Source organism: Paramormyrops kingsleyae, chromosome 9 (assembly GCF_048594095.1).
Source record: "Paramormyrops kingsleyae isolate MSU_618 chromosome 9, PKINGS_0.4, whole genome shotgun sequence".
NCBI classification, from domain to species: domain Eukaryota; kingdom Metazoa; phylum Chordata; class Actinopteri; order Osteoglossiformes; family Mormyridae; genus Paramormyrops; species Paramormyrops kingsleyae.
The window spans coordinates 35,512,069-35,531,777 of NC_132805.1; the positions used below are offsets into that span (position 1 = coordinate 35,512,069).

At 47.4% G+C, this 19,709-nt stretch overlaps 1 protein-coding gene across 24 annotated transcripts in view; it reads right to left on the reverse strand.

Annotated features, from left to right (window-relative positions):
• LOC111845609 (plectin-like) overlaps nt 1–19,709 on the reverse strand; it is a 127,992-nt gene that overhangs the window by 38,310 nt on the left and 69,973 nt on the right. For 19 of the 24 annotated variants that reach the window (XM_072716915.1, XM_023815228.2, XM_023815219.2 and 16 more), the window contains one exon: nt 3,908–3,969. In XM_072716915.1, coding sequence (XP_072573016.1) covers nt 3,908–3,969 — 62 coding nt within the window. Of the gene's footprint in view, nt 1–3,907; nt 3,970–7,538; nt 7,822–19,183; nt 19,311–19,709 lie in introns of those variants that run through there. The other 5 variants (XM_023815268.2, XM_023815253.2, XM_072716903.1 and 2 more) reach the window with 2 other exon arrangements.

Genomic DNA, 19,709 nt, shown 5'->3' on the forward strand with positions numbered 1-19,709 from the left:
TTGGGCCGCGCCCTTTACGGTGTGTCCTGTACGTTCCCATCAGCACCACACTAATGCTGTGTTGTCTCTGGGGCTTTTGCATTTAACACAGCATTTCATAATGTCTACAGTTAGAGCTTAAATGCTCACTTCATGTACTTTTTAAACTTGTGTTTCACTTCTTAAGAATGATTCAATATATGAATAATATTAATTATTCAAGGGAGTAAATGAAGAGATTTTAAGAATTTTTTTGACTGATTAGTATGATACTTCATTTGTTTCTTTGCTTTTATATAGACAATAATTCAGCTTTTATCATCGCCTTTAAATAGGAAGTTGTTTAAAGATTTTTTTTGATATTCTTAAATAAAAGTGGCTCCTCCTGAGGCTTAAACCGGCAACCTTATCCAGCTCCGTAACCGCTATGCCACCTGCTGGTGATGCTGAGAAGTGCGCGGAGCAGAGAGAGGAGGACTCTGGCACCTTGGAGACCGAGAACCCGGAGTCCGTCTGCCAGCGGCTTGTGACAGCTGCCCACAGCGGGCAGTAGGAGGTGAAGACGCTCGCAGGGGAGCCGTAACAGTCACAGCCTCCTGAGGATCACCCCGCTGTCGCTGGGGTCGCCGTCACGCTCATAGGTGCCACTTTATAAAGGGTTTATGAATGGTTTATAAACTGGTCATTAATTAATTTGTAAATTATTAATAGACAATTTTAAACAAGTTATACCACAGTTTTCTTTTTATTAACGAGTTACTACCATTTACAAGTGGCAAAGGGAGCGTCATTGTAAAGTGTGACCCGGTCATTCAGTACCACGCCCCAGTCATCATCATAGCTTTACATAGACAAACGTAAGCTCAATAACTGGCCAACATGTTTACCTTGTAACTGACAGCGGAAACTCCCCATGTACACGTGTCCCAGCCTTGCGCCCTATGCCCCCCCCCCGAGACCCCAAACTCGTATGAGACTCTGCGGGTGTGATTACAGGAAAACTCCCCCTATCCCCTAGGTTACATTCAAAGCCCCATCCCCCCCCCCCCGTCATCATTTCACAACACCAGCATTCTTGCCACCAGACCGGAAATGACTCAGTATCCCTTGGCAACCGGGCCCTGCCCCACAGCACACGCATTTACAAAACCAATAAAAGTCTATGTGAGCGGGCAAAGTTAGGTAATTGACCCATTTACACTGCTGCTCAGCCTCAGGTCTGAGTGGCGCAATCAAGGCACCGCGCTCATCCTCACGAGCCCCACGGCACGTCGGTGCTGAATCATGCCTCCGGCTCTTTCTGCAGAACATAACAAAAGCCGGCCCACAGCATCCTTTTTAATGTGTATGGCTGTGTATGGCTGTGTACGGCTGTGTACGGCTGTGTATGGTTGTGTACGGCTGTGTACGGCTGTGTATGGCTGTGTACGGCTGTGTACGGCTGTGTACGGCTGTGTACGGTTGTGTACGGCTGTGTATGGCTGTGTACGGCTGTGTACGGCTGTGTACGGCTGTGTATGGTTGTGTACGGCTGTGTACGGCTGTGTATGGTTGTGTACGGCTGTGTACGGCTGTGTATGGCTGTGTTCAGGAGGGACAAAAGAGCGTTGGAAAAGCACAGGAATGGGTAATACGAGCTGAGTTCCCCCCGCCACCAACTCCAGAACCTCGGACTCAGCCGTCTGCAGGCCAGATGTGCTACCGTTCAGTGGGTCTGCTGGACCGGAGCTCAGAGTGAGGCTGCGGTGCTGGGCAGCAGCGGAGCAGGTCCAGATGCGGGTGAGTCATGCTGGCAGAGGCGCAGCAGCAAACAGAGCGCCTGTCCTCACTGGCCGGGGGCCGCTGGCCGCAGTCTGCGTTTCAGCACTGAGGACAAAGGCCTTTTCAGGGAGACCCTCCTTCCAGGCTGACTGCTATTTCGGGAAGTCCCCCCCCCCCCCAAGCCCCCCCAGCGCTGGAAGGCTGTCCCGAGAACACGGCCAATGAAACGTGACAGTTTTGAGTTATTTTTTACGTCAGAGATTTCAGAAAAAGATTTTATTCCACTAGCTTTCTCATTTTTTCCTGATGGTGACGAATTAGGCCGGGGGGTAGGAGTAGAGGGGAAAATAGCGGGAAGTGAGGCTAATTCAAATTCCTGCTAATTCAAACCCTAGCATGAGTGCTGCTGTTGTACCCTAAATGACAAAAAAATAGTAAATATCCATAATTGCCATATCTGAGGGTCTAACCCTCCATGGATAAATGCTTCAAGCTGGACATGAGCTAATATAGCATACTGACATTTTGATGTTTTCATGGTCTGCCTCTTAGGAAAAGCGATCATTACTCCACACACCACTGCTGATACAGCAGCCCTTAATACTAGAGCCAGAACTCTAACCCTTAGTCTTCGACAATCTTAAAAGTATAACCAAGAGTCTCAAAAGAGCTTCAGAATCCCGTCTAAAATTATGACACTGTATCCATCCTAGTGACAATCCTAGTGACAGACAAACACACTGTGACTTTTGTGTGACATCACCAGGAGGATAATGTGGTGCTGTTTCATCTCCATGGTTACCAATGTATATTATTTGGTAAAGTGTCATACAAACCAAACTGAAAGTGCAACATCCATTTGTCTCCTTGGTGACAAATACTAGTTAAGATGAAAATGTCACCTTTCCTGGCCTCAGTAGCTGCACAAAAAAAAACAGTCTGATGCTGGCCTGAGACTTGATGTAAGACACAGTCGTGTGAAGGTGTCCCTCTCTCTGGTTGTGCTCAGACATCAGACCTGTGTTTCTGCTGTGTTTGTTCTCTCACTGAAGATCATCGACTATGCAGAATTTCGAAACCACATAAAGCTTCACCTACAGTGCAAATATGATTTCCTGACATGAATCACAAAAGAGCAATTATTTAAAAAGGCCTCTCTCTCATATCAATAAAATAAAATACCAGCAATTTAACAAAAATAAAAAACTGAAGCAAAACCTTAACATCTCCTCGATTTGTGGGCAAAGAATTTCAGCATCTGCACTAAAAGACCAAGTGATATGAGAGTTAGTGGCTCTCAATATAGTTACAGCAATGATTCACCATGATTCCTTCCGTTTTTGCAGCGAGCCCAGATTGGTGGACGGGCACTTTTTTTTCTTTATAGCAAGGGCAGGTTTGATGACACAGTCGACATGGCAACCTATTTCCACCGCAACACAGCGAAAGATCTTTAGATAAACAGTGCTCTACAGAACGACAGGACGTGCTTGTGGCTTTGTATAACGCCAAGTCCGTTGGCATGGTTTGCTATATGGTTTGCACCAACGATGTTAATTACCATAATCGTCATTCAGGAACCTTACATTCAGCCATTTCAGTCCCTTTAAAAGTGGATTAAAAACCTTTAGTGGGGTTTAGAGTAAATGTCAGAATAAATATGATTCATCTGAACTGTTCTGCTGTGGAAATGTCAGAATGAGTCAGCCAGGACTCTTTGGGTACCTCCACATCAAACAGTGATGGTCATCCTCAGTCCAAAGAAAAACTTCAGATCTTCTGGTTGTTTAGCCATAATTTGCAGTAGCACTACCATGTGTTTCAGGGCAGTAATACCAAGTTTCCATACAGCATCGACAACATTTCATGTTCATATGTTAAATTCTACTTTTTGATAAAATCTAGAACACATTCACTACATGATACTCGCAAAAACCCATAATTAGACCATGTAGTACCCACAATGCACCAAACAGAATGAGCTACAAAAATACATATTCAGTTGAAGAGGAGAGCATTCACGGGTCTTCTCAGAGAAGAATGCTGGTTATTTTGTGACTTTTGGTTTTATGACCAATGGTCAGCATCCCCCATGCGATTGTGGCTCTCCTCACTCCCCCTTACAAAAAGGTACAACTTTAGGCCAGATTCTTCCATGAGGTCTTACCTTCATCAAATGCTTGTTGACCCATTTGGTGAAGGTCTTCTTCTGAACTCGATCACGCTCATCTGTGGGGGACACAAAAGAGTAGAGGGGGTCAGAGGTCAGCCTGGTGCTCGGGGGAGAGCCCCGCACCCATCCACTGAAAAGCATAACTGTGTGTCTGAATCCTTCCAAGACAAATCTAACCCCCTTTTGAGGGGGCGGGGGGAGGCTCCCACAGTGTAAGGTATCACAGAGCACCAGCAATAACGCCAGCCCCCGCCCCACTCCACCCGATCCTCTATGACAATAGAGAAGGCCAGCCCCACACAAACAGCAAGGCACACATGGGGGGGGGCGACCAAGGACGAGGTTGGAGGAGCGTGAAAGAATCCCGCCACCAACAGGCACTTTACAGTCTCTACAGACCGAGGAAAAGCTGTCAGCTCTTTGTCAGGCTTCTGACTGCGTTAATGATGAGTGAAGATCTGCACCCCCTACTGTCCTCAGTGTAAACAGATCCGTGTGTCACACACACCACCAGCTCACCCCAAGGACGCGGGTCTCTCTCTTCAGTCTACCACAGAAAGTTGGCTAATGGCCAGTGCTACATGGCTACACTGTCTGGGGGGGGGGGGGGGTACCCACTCTGACAGAGGCGTGTCTGCCCCATGAGGGAGTTACGTAACTAACCAGGGGGGTGTGGCTCGCTGGCTATATGGGGAAAGTCTGCACAAGCCTGCAGAAACTCTCACTTCCCCGGCGGAGAGGAGAGGCATGGAGGCCACGGCCCCGATGAAGACTGACGTGTGTGTGTGTGTGTGTGTGTTTGCTCAGCACATCTGCTTACACGCCGTGTCACACAGCATCCATTTATAACACTTATGACAAGTAACATTAGCACCTGAACCCCACCCCTTAAGAAGTGCACCCTCTGCTGTCCAATCCCTGAGATGAGCAGAGAAATAGATTAACTGTGTGGTCTTTCAAAACAAGCAAGAGAATTTAACATTTGACGAGTAAAGGGGAAAATGTCAGATACGAAACAGCCCCATAAAAACAGTGACCAAAGAGCCGGGATCCACGGGAGCCTTGGGGAGAGGCACCAATCTCGCAGACCCATCCATCACTCTGATGTGTCCAGGCAGGCCATGAGTTACCACGGAGACAAAAGCATGACTGGTGGGCCATTCGCAAACTCAAGTTTCTCAGGTTAAATAGACTTTGAAGATGAACGGGACACCAACCGCAAGCCCTTGCAATGGGAAAGGTGACACCCAGAGCTCCAGTCATGGCCCAGTGCACCTTGACCCCGGACGCATCAGGGTCCTGGGTGGGACCTGCCAGCCGACGCCTCGGGGCTCAGCAAAAGCCAGAGAGCAACACTCCTTCTCTGACTGACAATGGCCCGCAGCGTTCAGCACGGTCAAAGGTGAGAGCCTTTTAGACATGAAGAGATCTTTTTTGACACCTCAACAGTCAGTAAATCCTGTAGCCCAGGACTAACTGGTATTTTCAAAGACCAATTACAGGCAGCTTTAACATTCAATCCCTGCACCAGGCAGCTGGGTGAGGGGAGGCCAGGGGTCCTGAAGAGGCACGGCTGTCATACCTGGTGAATCCCACTCATCATCCCAAGCGTGAAGATAAGCAGTGGCACAGCGCACAGGAGAAATTCCCAAATACACAAACGATTAATCGACACAGCAGGCTCCCTGCTTGAACTGGGAAGACAGCCGACTTCACCATCAGAACCCGGGTTTGACTAAAAGATCCTGGCCATCTAAGGAATGGAGATATGCCAGTGTGAAAAGAACCACAAAATGTAGAAACAGCAACACTGAAAAGAGGAACCCAAGCAGACATATAAGTGTGTGATTGTATGAAGTGGCAACCTGCAAGAATTTCACACCTCAAGAGATTAGCCACGCGTGCACAGTGTGGGTCGGGGAAAATCGATTCAGTTACAAATATCGATTCTTCAATTTGGCGACATTTACATTGCCACAAGAGTTAAAAATTAATTTAATTAAGTAGTTAGTTTAAGTGTAGGTTACTGCATGTTGGTGACATTTTTTGCTTAAGCTGCGCAGTTGCACAAGCCTGGTTTTGTTAAGAGACTCACATGCATCAGTCGGCACAGGGATATCACACTTTGCCATGGTAAAATACTGTGGTAACACCATCAACATGTGCCATCAATCGCGTGCATCTCTCTGAACACCATCCCCAGCTGGACAACCACAAACCCGCAGTTACGTGCACAAGGCAAACCCTCGACACAACTTCAAACATCTGCCCAGGCTGCAGTGGCAAAGCTAAGTGGATAATGAGTTCACTGACATTGACATTCTGAGGAGAAATCCACTGCATTTTAGTTAATTTTTTAAACAAAGCTATTTAGCAAGACATTTTTTACAGTTTCAAATTGCCACTTAATTTTTATACCCTGCTTGTTCTCAGATGCATGTACACTGTAAAGGTGGTAATTTCTGTATGCATGTCACTGTAAAGGTGGTGATTTCTGTATGCATGTCACTGGCCACATTTTTAATTATGATCCTTTAATTGCTAAAAAGCAGCTGCTGCTGAAGTGACGTTGTGTCGTTTGTACTGAACAGAATTACGCTGATCTTTTTGTCTGGTTTATTTGTTCAGCAGAGCCCAATAAAGGCTTGTTAATGTGAGAATGTCTTTACTTTAAATGTAGACCTGAAATGCTCAAGAGGAGTCATGTTAAAAGCAGCAAGATTATCATCTGTTTTTAACAGCAAAAAGTAAAAAAAAATGGCAATACCATTTTAAAAATGGCAATTCATATCAAACCGGTAAACGCATATAGCAAACCATGCCAACGATGTGACATTGAATTAGGGGTCTCTGCTAATTCCCTCCCCTAGTGTGCAGACACACACATAACATGTTATGACATTACACAAGCAGCTCTTTCCATGCAGTAGTTTATGTTTTGGAGATATCTCCTACACATGGGCCTTCTACATCAGTAGAAGATTTTGATTGGCTGCTTCCGTATCAATTGCCTCGGCCAGCCAATCACATAGGCTCTAAAACAATGACATGTGAAGAAGACAGCGCCCCTCTCCAAATCACAACTTGAGCCAATAGCACTGCGGGAATATGAACTGAAGGCTCCACTGTGTTTTTTTTTTGTTCCCACTCGAATCAAGGCCATGGAAAAAAAAAAAAAGACTTTCCATTCATTTGAGCAGCACATTTGAGGAATTAGGAGACAGCAAGGCGGTTCTCCCAGAACACGGCGCCGGCTCACGGTCCTGTCAGCTCTCCGTGGCGCGCAGAATAAAAACCTCGCTAACGTGAGCTCCTCTCAGTTCTCACACCTGCACACATTCCCTGATTTGCAATGAAAAGCGGAGTTTGACCAGACCTCACGGGGCACAGAGATGAAGGAACCCCAAGCCCGCCGAGCTCGGATGTGAATCATTTGGAAACTGAGCGCTTGGGTGTAGTGTTAAGGAAAGACTACCTAAGAAAGAGGCAAGGGCAGGCAGGCGCTGAACACACACACAGACTCACACACACACAGCTACAGCTTTAACCACAGGAAGCCTGGCTGCCAGACACAAAAGCATCTGCCACCATGACAGGAGCGGCCCGGTCTGCGCAAACCACACACCTTTCCTGCCGTCGGTAGCCTTCAGCATCCCCTGGAAGACGCCGTCGTCCGACATAAGCCTGTCTCTCCCGTCTGTGGAGAAGTTTCTGTACCTCGCCTGAGACATGGTGTCTTGCGTTGGCGCTGAGCACAATGACTCGTCGTCTGGCTGTGGTGCGACAGGCTGCCTGTGACCGGCTGAGAGCGGGTGTGAGCTGCTGTGAGTGAGCGGTTCGATCTCAAGTTCCCGCTGGGCGCTGTCAGTTTCCTTTTTTCGCTGGCTGGTGCCTCTCTGAACTAACTGGCCCGCTGCGCTGCCTACTCTCTTCCTGGAGGGCGGAGTCAGCGGGGAGTTACCACCTTGGCCCCTCCCCCCTTTAGGATTGTGTCATGTGGGGTGCGGTCAGAGGGGAAGAGGTGTGACAGTAAGGTGTGACTGCGAAAGGGGGAGGCAGATATGCAGGGCGGGCCCCAACGCCACAGGCGTGCAATGCCAGGGGCCCTTTCACAGCTCTGCACTCCTACCGTGCAGGACCCCCTCCGACCCCGTACTTAATCATTACCTGATGGAATTCCACAGAATCCTACAGGAAGGGGGGAGCAAAGAGCAGGTCTGATCTAGTTCTGCTCCCACTCTACATCTCACACACTCCCCCCTCCATTAAACACACACTTTGCATGTAAAATACAATAACTTGTTGCAACATAACCCCATAAAATACGACAGATACAGTGTATCAGTGCCACGCCAAATTGGCTGCTGATGTTTGTGTTCACGTGTTAACATGTAAAAGAAGCACAGTCACTGAATGGCCAGGAAACCAGCCCTGATCTGGAACAGCGATGTGAGGGCGCTGTACCACCTGGGAAGGGTATCGAGGTCTCCAAGTCCCCGGAGCTTTCTTGTGTTATTAGTGGCTTAGTCCTCATAAAATACAAAGACTGAAATTCTATCCATTCAGACATCTGGGAAGTTAATGAAGCTGTTTGGGGTCTGTAACGTCCCAGCGACGATAAGCCCTGTTAAAAGCCTGGGGGGGTTTCCCCCATGCCATTGCCAGACGGCTCGATAAATCACTCCGTCTAACAGGGGGTGCTGGTGTCTAGCAGGAAATTACAAGAAAAAAAATTCCACTTCAGGGGGCAATTATATAACTGCACAGAATAGGCTGGAATTCCGGCCTGTGCATAAAAACCACCGAGCTGAGCCCGTCCAGCAGCGCTGGGGGAGAAGGGGCATCTTCAAGGTTCAGGTCTCAAACCTGGTAGAATGTTCTAGAACATTCTAACTGGAACAAAAGATGAAAAAGGAAAGCAGCTTTATGACAACATTGCCGGAAACAGTGAAAATATGAGCCCCTGATCAGGCCGCAAGTATGAAACGGAAACCAGACGCCTTCCACCAGCACGGCTCTGCTTCGCGGTTCAGAGAGACCGGCACCCTGTAAGAACGTGGCCCCGGGCTGCTGCCTGTCCGGGCTTGACACATGTGATGAGGGCAGGGCGCCTCTCCTCCGCGGGGCAGCGAGACACGCCCGCTCCTAATGGCTTTAGCTCTGCGCGCTGCCCAGGCTTGTGAAAGAATGAAGATGGAATAAAGGTACAGCTGGGAAATGGCGGGCCAGCCCGGGACGGCCGCGGTGCCACGCCGAGCCCACTGGAGCGGCGGGACATCGAGGGCTGAGCCTGGCATTCTCCTCTCATCGGGGCATCTGATAAGCCACCCTGCCCTCTTTCCAGACCGGCGAGTCAATGGAAGTATCACAATATATCAAATGACTCATGAATCGTCTAAGGGGCTTCTTGATGATTATCATAGATGATGAACAGGGATGACGGAAGGGTGCGACTCTCAGTCAGCAGCCTGTCATGACGCGTAACGAGGGGTAGACATAGCTGAGTTGGGTGGCGCTCTACCAGGAAACACCCAAGAGCAGCAGAAATCCAGAAAGGCAGCACCTGCATGACGGAACGCCAAAGGGCCTCAGCCTCGCTCACGCCTTCCACGGGAGCCCATCTGAGAATGACGACTTCACCCGGCACTAATCCCTGTGCAAATAGCGTACAAAGGGATAGGTGTGTTTGGCCTGTTTAAAGCTGGGTGCTGACGATTTTGGTCGGACAAAAAGACGGCGTTTGGGTCACTCGGATCTCTGCATTACATGTCCGTCGGTTCGTTTGCTCAGTAGCCAGGATGCACACAAGCAGGAATGCTAACTAGGCAGACTGGCTTGAAGTACTGTGAAGACTGACAGCTGCCCAATTAGAGCTGATCACCTACCGCTTAGGTGTCTGGCTCCAGGAGGAGTTAGCCAAGCTGAGGCTGCTAGATCGGAGGGAGGTGAGTGTCAAACCAGACCAAGTCCCATCAGTCTTATTCCCACCAAGACTGAGTCCTTTTTCTTTATTCAGCTGACCTGTCAGCCCAGATCCTTCCTACAATCTACCTTCCTCCAAGTGGACTGTGGTATTTACAGACTGCGGGTCACATGGCAAGGTGCCGGACCAAACGGAAGAAACCTACGCTCCACTGCAGCTTCTCAGTATTTTTCAGTACTGATTTGCCAAATAATGAGGACCGAGTACCACACACAGTGAAAGGGAGCACAGATAACAAGGTTAATAGTGAGGTCGCAAGGAAGAACAGCGTCCTTCAGCTGACGGGTATCCATAGCAACACCATGGCTGCCCAAAAGGAAATTAAATTAGCCACGCCCCCCATCAGCAGGCTGCCATGAAACCGATCTTGAGCTTAGTTTGAAAAAGTCCAGGTGATGCTCACTTTCAGCTGAGATGCACAAAAACCGGATTGAACTAGTTCTGGAAAAGTATGACTGTCAAAGGCACAGCAGCACTTCCGGATCCCGGCTTCCCATCAGTATGTTGTGATAAAGGTGTCCCCAGGTTCCACAGCCTCAAGTCCATTCCCCAGGGCAAGGATCCCAGGGAATCCCACAGCAAAGACAGAAGGGAGCACTAGGGGCAGAGGAATAGGATGAAAATCCAGTCACCCGTGCTTAAATACTGGGTTAAATCTGAGGGCAAAGAACATGGTGCATCGTCCACAGAGCAGGAAAGCCCCTGGGGGCGGCTGCGCCTTTGCTGTACGAGCCGCTTTGGCCGCAGCTGTCACTTCTCCCCCTCGATGACCACGGGGCCCCGTTTCGGGACAGAGGCTTCCAGAGTTTCCTGAGTGCGTGCAGAGCGACGCTTGGGAAGGACAGCTTCCGCTTGTCATCGGGGAACAATTCTGAGAATCACCATTTACCATGGTATTCCATTCTCTCACACACACCTCTCCCTAAGCGGCCGGCACTCCACACACGCCATAACCAAACAGAATCTAAGGTGAAAGCCCATTGTGCGCTAACCGGTTCTCAGGTCGGTACCTACCATTGAGGAGTATTTATTCTACAACTCCAATAACTGCGGTCCATTATGGGGCACTAGGAAGGGCTAACACTTTTGACCTCGGTATTTTAAAAATCCTGGCTACAGCCCTGCCGGTTCTGAGACTGGCATCCCATAAACCTACAGAGAATGCCTAAGAGGCCACCTCACATGACTAGGCTGAGTGACAACAAGCTCACTACTCATTACCTACTGTACCTGCACTGGTTATTCATTAAGTACAAGCCTAATAATCCCTGGCTGTGCTATTCCTGTAACGTGGAAGTTTAAGGAGTTCCCTGTTTTGTTTTCTGTTTGTTTAATCTCTTCAGAAAGCAGAGAGATAAGGGTGTGTATGTGGAGCTGAACTTCCAGCACATTCCGCAGCAGCAGGGTGCACAAGGAAGGACCTTCAGTCCCCGGAACAAAATGTGATTCCTTGAGCAGAAGGAGCAGAGAGATAGTGAGGGTGGGATCTATCTATCGGCCAGGGCAAGCGACTCGGAGCTGCCGCGGTAATCTGGCCCTCTTCCCTTGCAGACTGCCCGTCCTCCAGCTCGGAGCTGCCGCAGCATTCTGGCCCTCTTCCCTTGCAGACTGCCCGTTCTCCAGCTCGGAGCTGCCGCGGCATTCTGGCCCTCTTCCCTTGCAGACTGCCCCTTCTCCAGCTCAGAGCTGCCGCGGCATTCTGGCCGTCTTCCCTTGCAGACTGCCCGTTCTCCAACTCAGAGCTGCCGTGACATTCTGGCCCTCTTCCCTTGCAGACTGCCCCTTCTCCAGCTCGGAGCTGCCGCGGCATTCTGCCCCTCTTCCCTTGCAGACTGCCCCTTCTCCAGCTCGGAGTTGCCGCGGCATTCTGGCCCTCTTCCCTTGCAGACTGCCCCTTCTCCAGCCCGGCATGCATGTGACGGCGTGTGCCGACCAGCTGCACCCACCAAGGGAATGGAATGCCAGTAAAATAAGAAAATACTCAGACGGCCTTACACCTTCGGCTCCACCCAAACATCGGGGGATTCACCATGAAGAGTAAAACGGAAAATGGACGCCTTGGGCACTGGCAGAGGCAAACACAAAGACGGCTCTGCCTGTACCAGCCTGCCTCAGAGGCCGTCCTCGCTCCACTCTGACGCCTCCCAACGCCACGGTCTTGGCGGGCACAGCAAGCACGCAGTAAATTAACTCAGTGTGCCACGCCGTGGCTGTAGAAGTTGTACCATGTCAAAGGACTCCCTGTCTCTGGGCTTTGCTATCCAATCAGGGGCCGAGTTCAGGATTGTGCAAATGAAGGGCATTCCTTTCACATGACACAGGGAATGATCAGCACAGCCTAAGGTCCCCTCTGTTCTGTCATCTTTAAGAAAAACTTAGGTGCCATTGAAACCTCATCGTCGACACTAGTACTAGTAAAACACTAGTAAAACTCCTTAAACTTTAGACTCGAAGCTGTAATATAACAGCCTCGACAGCAGTGTTTAAAAACAGCAAACACACACCTCCTGCATGGGGATCCCCCTATTTTCAAAATGACTATTCATTTAGAACTGTGAGAATGACGCTGTGGAAATCTCATAAGTACAACGGGCTCCCCCTATTGGCAGAAAACCACACTACACCAAATCTGTTTACTTGCAAAAGTAAATAGCAACTAATCAACACCCTGAGATTGTGTAAGCAACTCTCTGTATTCAAATAAATAATATTTCGTTTCTTGTTCATTTTTATTAGAGAATGTTTAAATGCAGTCAACATTAGCTAGAAACTCATTCAAAAGCCAACTAGCCTCTGGAAAATTTGATTACCGAGTGATTTCCATGGCAACAGCACCCAAACACACAGTAGCTGCAGTGGTATTACTAACATCTGTATTTATAGACTGACGTTTGGATCCAAAGCTCATGTTACCGTCTCCGCTGAGAGAAAATGATGCCAGATATTCCTCTTCCATTAGAGCAGAAGCCCGTGAAAGCTGACCCACAATGCTAATTTTTTTTGAATAAAGCAAACATCTGGCAGTATTTCAGTTACATTTAAATACATCTAGGCAACTTAAATTCTTTATACTCTATTTAATATTTTATGTAATATTCGCAATATAGATTGTCCCATCACAGAGGCTAAACATAATTTTTGGCCCGAAAATTAAGAATTCGAACAGTAGATTAAATTCAAATTGGCAACCACTAGATGGCGCGCGAACAATGTACGACTAATGTACATTCTCATTTTCGCAAGAGCTGAATCAGTCAAGAAAATATCGGAGCATGTCAAGTGTTGTAATCCATCCATCGATCGATTCATTTTCAGTATGTTTTACGTTCATTGTAATAATCTTACAATCTTATGTCATTGGCAAACAAACAAAATCGCTGAGAATGTATTATGTACTCGTTTTGCGTACGAGGTGAGCATGTAAATTGTAGCATATATTTAAGCTCACTAGAAACTATATTTTACGGTGTTTTACAGATGTGTATTTTTTATTATTACTTTTTATTTTTTAATCATATGTGTTAAACAATTAAGTTAGAGAGACATAGAAAGTGATCTGAATATTATGCATATGCACAGATATGACAAATAAAACGCCTTGATTTCATCATCTATATAGTATCTTCAAACAAATCAGTAACCTGCAGATCATCCACGTAAGGTCCTATATACACTCCTGTGATAACCTTTAATTTTCAATTTCAGAGGTGGGTTTTAGAAGCATGGACTGCTAATTCCCCTAAATATTACTAGTGTTATGCCCTACAAAAAATTTAAATTAGATTTCAGTTTGCATTCTATTGAAATTGTCATCCTTTTCATGTTCTCTTTAAGGGGAATCCTAAGGTAAGTGTAAGTCTAAGAATAAATAGGGCCTCAAAGTAAAGAAAAAAAATAATTATTATTGAAAATAATGATTTAAAACTTATATCATGATAAATATCAATACCAACTGATATGAACATTTTTCTTGGCATTTTTCCATTTTTCTCTCACAATAACATTTTTCTCCCAGCCCAATTGCAAAAGCCTGATCTCAACCATGCCGCGATGTAAGAACTGCATGTGCATAACTTGCAATGTCGATATTAATATCGCCGAATTATGAAGATGCTCTACACAGAGGTACACAATGGTATTCAGGATATTTTCTCTCTTGCCTTTTCTCTCGGTTTTGAATATCTTCCAGTCACTCATTATTAAAAAAATAATCAGATGCTACTTGAATGCTAACACTAGCTGCCAGCATATTAATACTAATAAACACATAGTCCTGTGACAAAAGGTGACCATACTGAACCCAAGATTTTTGGTGGTACTGCATCTCATAAGAACATATAACAAATGAGAGAAGGCCATTCGGCCCATTCGGCCCATCTCATGTGCACAAAGCCTTAATTCCACGTGTGGTATGGTGTGGCGGCCGCACCCCCCCCCCCCCCTCCCCGCCCACCCCACACCCCTACCTCGCCCGCCTTCACCACTCACCTAAGCAGCACATCCTGGCATGCAGAACATGTCTGCTGTCTCCCCAGGCCACACTGTACATAGTGCTGCCCTGTCTGCACCCATCCTCCCTGCCCCAGTGGAGCAGGTCCCTGCTGTGATCATCAGGGACACTGGCAGCCATTGTCACAGGCTCAGTCTGGCCTCCTCATGCTCTTCTCAGCCAAAGGTGTCTGCTTCTCCAGCTGCAGGCAGTACATCTACACTGATAACAAAGCCCTACCCTTTCCTCTTTACTGAAAGGACCATCCCCCTTTCATCCCTTAAGTGAAAATGAAAGAACTGTTTCTTATCAAGTACAAGCATCTGATCCAAGTAAATACCTTACAATTGAAGTTCTAAGACTGGTTAAGCCAGGTGCTCACACTCACAGCGATAATTATAGACATGCCTGCATTTTAATATATCTATTGTGCCCAATTTTCTTTTAAACTCGATATTATAGGCTATCTGTTTTACCATGTTTTATTATATTCTGTTTTCTGTTATTTCATTTAACACACGTATTAATAGTGGCAGTATAATTTTACTCCGGCAAGTTTTGACATGTTCCATGTGGACAAAAACACAGTGATGAAAATGCAGATAACAGGGTCATCTATGTGCTTCTGTTTACCGAGCTTGTGAATGCGTGGGACACAATAGACTAAAGCAGTGTTTCTCGTCCCGGTCCTTGGGGACCCCAGACAGTCCAACCTTTTCCTCCCTTCCGGGAGCTGGAAGGAAAAAGGAACACGGACTGAGCTGAGAAACACTGGACTCAATCTGATCCCGAAATAACTGGATGAGTTCAGCATGCTTATCAGAACACCCGCACTATATGAGGGACGAAACACACTAAATCTGATCTATGCGATCCATTCAGGCCCTTTCCCACAGTTAAGCCTTCCCAGCATCAGCACAAGTGGAGAGGTGAGTTCTGAGAGCACTGTGAAGTAAGACATCATGGTATACACCGTCTGATTCTGAGCTGGCTAGCAGGGTGTGGACATCAGCTTTCAAAAGCAGGAGAGCGATTTGAATTTCATTTGCCTCCAGCCCATATGACGAGTGTGCCCGACCACAGACTAAAGTCAGCAGGCAGACGAAAAACCACGTGGCGAAGGCAATAAAAAAGTTCATTCTGCACAGATGCAGCATGGGGGGGGGTGACAGGGTTAGGAGGAGGGAGACATATTGAGGCTTGTCCACACTGGTGCTGAGTAGCTGTCATGCACTGTGTAAAACACCAGTCCCCTGCGCCTGGATATAGCGATTCAGCCTAGGGCCTGCTGTTCCAGACATTTGCCTATAGGGGCATCACTGAGTTAATTTGTGAAATCCTCTAACAGTGCCAATGCAAATGAGACACCTCATCTTTATGTATTTCTGAGGCTCCTGAAACACAGAGAAGACTGAGAGTCACATCCACTTACAGACTTTCACCTTAGTGGTTTCAACAGATCCAACTTGATTATGTAACAGGCAGAGATATTGTACGTATTATGGGATACATTTTTAACACATGGATAACACACTTATCCATCTTAGGATTTTATGTTGCTCAAAAGCCCCTTATAATGACAGGGTGACGAAAGTGATCCGGAACAGGCCCCCAGAGCAGCGAGCATTATCACCTTACAAACAGACGTAGCTGGGGGTTCACAAGCTCAAACGGAAACACAGACCGTCTCTGGCTTGCATCCGTTATACGTTGTACTTTTCCAGTTTCTCCTGATAGCAGCCCATAGATAATGACCCATCCATGTTAACTTACTTTTGCAGGAATGGCGAAGACAGAATGACATACCTACCGGTAAGAAGATAATAATATCAGGGATGAACGTTTCTCAACAATGGTACTGACTCAGTAATGCTGCAGGAATATGCAGAAACCCTTGTTGTCCCCACGAGAAGTTAGAGCACAGCCATGCTACGGAACTGCAAACAGGTGGCGACTGTTTGCAAATCACTGGTACATAGATTTGTCAAATGTCTTATGTGTTATATATCCTTGTATTTTGATTGTTAAATCGTGTCACACTACAGCTGCTTCGAGAGGCTTTGCACACAAGCATTTCACTCACACGTATAGCGCCGGTGTACTGGTGACAAGTGACGTGACAATAAAAGTGATTTGATTTGATTTGATTTGGTGCTGTCTGTCTGTAGAAGTGGAAGGCAGCATCTTCTCCACTGCAAATGCCTGTGAGTTTACACTGGCTCCAGGGAAGCAAACATCTGATGGGAGTGACCACTGCATCCTAACAGTGGGGTCTAAACCTCAGCCAGACCTAGTAAACCTGAGGAACTGTTCTCAGCACCAGGTCATCTGGCAAAGGATGATTATATTTCAGTGTCTGCTGTGGCTGATATCCCCCCGCCATTGTCATAACAGGACAGATGCACTGCTCTCTGCTCTCCCCAATAACAGGACAGATGCACTGCTCTCTGCTCTCCCCTATAAAAGGACAGATGCACTGCTCTCTGCTCTCCCCTATAACAGGACAGATGCACTGCTCTCTGCTCTCCCCTATAACAGGACAGATGCACTGCTCTCTGCTCTCCCCTATAACAGGACAGATGCACTGCTCTCTGCTCTCCCCTATAACAGGACAGATGCACTGCTCTCTGCTCTCCCCTATAACAGCACAGATGCACTGCTCTCTGCTCTCCCCTATAACAGGACAGATGCACTGCTCTCTGCTCTCCCCTATAACAGGACAGATGCACTGCTCTCTGCTCTCCCCTATAACAGGACAGATGCACTGCTCTCTGCTCTCCCCTATAACAGGACAGATGCACTGCTCTCTGCTCTCCCCTATAACAGGACAGATGCACTGCTCTCTGCTCTCCCCTATAACAGGACAGATGCACTGCTCTCCCCTAAACTGTACCCTTGCTACAGTAGCAGATGTTGCACTGGCTGCCAGTGAGACCGGGAAGCACATATAAACAAACATGGAACCAAAAAAAGAAAGTCCTCACTTTTAAAAAGCAGGGAATCCCCAGACTGTCATTCAGTAGAGGCCGGGTACCATGGTCAATTAATAATTCCCAGAAGTCACATGACTCTAGCTGATGTTCAGAGCCAATAGGAGGAAGCCTATTATTGGGTTGCTAGAGTTGCTGATGAGCAACAGCTGTGTGCAGATAGCTGGACTGTGTTCGGGAAGACAGTGAATTACCTGCAGGGATTTCAGCATTAACTCCTTACTTGTATGCTCTCGGCTCATGATCCTCCCTACTAAATAGCGTTTTCAAGGATACCAGGGCAAAAAAGCTTTTAGCACTGAAGGGCAACAACCTTTTGGTCCAATTCCGGATTAAGCAGACTGACTGCTGCCTGACATTTACTTGAGACAACTGCGAGTTCACTGCATTTTGCTCCAGGTCTTGCTTCACGTAGCAAGTCAGTCCACCTAAATATAGGTTCTTTATCGATGGATGCCCTCTGCCTCCCATGGGGCCCCTAGGTAGGAACAAGCAAGGCTGACATGTGGGGGGGTTAGGGTTGGGGGGGTAGGGTGGAAACCAGAGGTAAGTATGGGATAGCCGTCAACTTGCCGAGGCCTTATCAAACAGGCACTGGTATAAATATCCAAATATCATTCAGAGCTTAAGGTTTTATCTATAGTCTTTCTTTCTACACCATAACACTTTATTAGAACGAACCAGTTTAAGTACTTTTGTCTTTGGGACTGCTGTCCCTTCTGGGAATGAAACATTGTAACTGTGAGCCTTTTGGATCTGAAGGCCACAGGGGTGACTATCAATAGGAACAACTGTGGTTTTATTAATGCCAGGGGGATCTGACAGGCCTAGAAAAACAGGTTGGCTGCCTTTGTTGAAAAGGTCAAACCGTTTCTACCTCTGATACGGTCACTGTAACCTTCATACAACACAGAGTGGACGCACCAAGGAAAACCTTTATACATTGTTAAAACATGGATAATATACACCAACAGTAACCTACATGACAAGATCAACAGCGTTTGCCCACTGTAACCTTTTTATATTATGATTGGATACAATAACAGTAATCTAGACAAGATGAAGACAAGGATAAGATACATGCACAGTAACCTTTATATATTCTGACACCATGGAGTAGATTCACCCACAGCAATCCATACATTCTGAGAACATGGCTCAGGACGGAACCTGTGTTCAGGGTGACCTCTTGATAACTGCGAGTGTACTTATTTAGTGAACACTCCACCTATTTATTGAACACTCCACCCATTTAGTGAACACGCAATCAATTCTCCTGGCAGAGAAGTGTCATGTAGTAATTATGTAGTAATCATGTAGTAATGTAAACATGTGCATTGCTCCATGGGTGTCGTTAAGTCTGATCCCTCAGAACTATAGCCCAGAGTATTTTAAGTCTAACCCTGAGTATTTTACCCCCGGTGCCTTCAAAAGAAAAAAGTCAAGCCCCAGGTAACCTTGACTTAGCCCCCTGACTTTTTTCACTGGCTAGAAACGCCCCTGCCTTGCTCTCTAAATGCGATCTAGAGATCAAAATAAATACTGTAGGGCTCTGATGTAGTGATAGACTGAATCAGATTCAGAAACCAGGAGTTTCATCGATGGGATGGAACAGAGCAACTGAGCACAAACGTCCAACAACTGGCAAAATGCACTGGCATGTAAAGGGATAGCTTCCCCACCCACATACAGCGTGGGGTGGGGGGGAAGGGGGGGGGGGACAGCATGCCAAAGCAGCCCCGGTGTCTGAAGCAGGACGCGCAGGCAGGCACCGGCTAGCACGCCACCCCAGAGCACCTCGGCCTTACCGTCACTCCGCTGCCTCTGCTGCTCCCACCAGCGCCACGCGGCCACCAGGCTGACGATGTGACCCAGAAGCACCAGGGTTGGGAAAACGCTCTCCGAGGAGCTCGTCGGCATTCGGGCCACAATAAGACGCGAGCGACAGGTGGGAGGGCACCGGCTGATGGGGGGGGGGGGGGCGAACTCAAAATAGGATGGGCGGATCAGTCCCTGTCATCAAGAAAGCCTAGCAAATGGGAATTCCCCACTTCCGTGTCCCCAAGGGCAATTTGCTTGTCCCTCCCCAGGCCTACCTCTCCCTTCTTGTACGACCAGAACGGCCATTCCTTCGTTCCCCTATTTGTTTTTCTGCCTTCTCCTCTTCCCTCTATCCCATTGGTGCTGTTGTTTATGTTCACTTGTCTGGAGTGATGCCCATACTAGCAGTAAGATATAAAAAGGTTTCCTTCGCCAAAGACATCATTCCTGCTAAATGCTACTTTCTTCAATGGAATGACATACAGACCAAGCATCACAGCCGTCTGCCAAGTT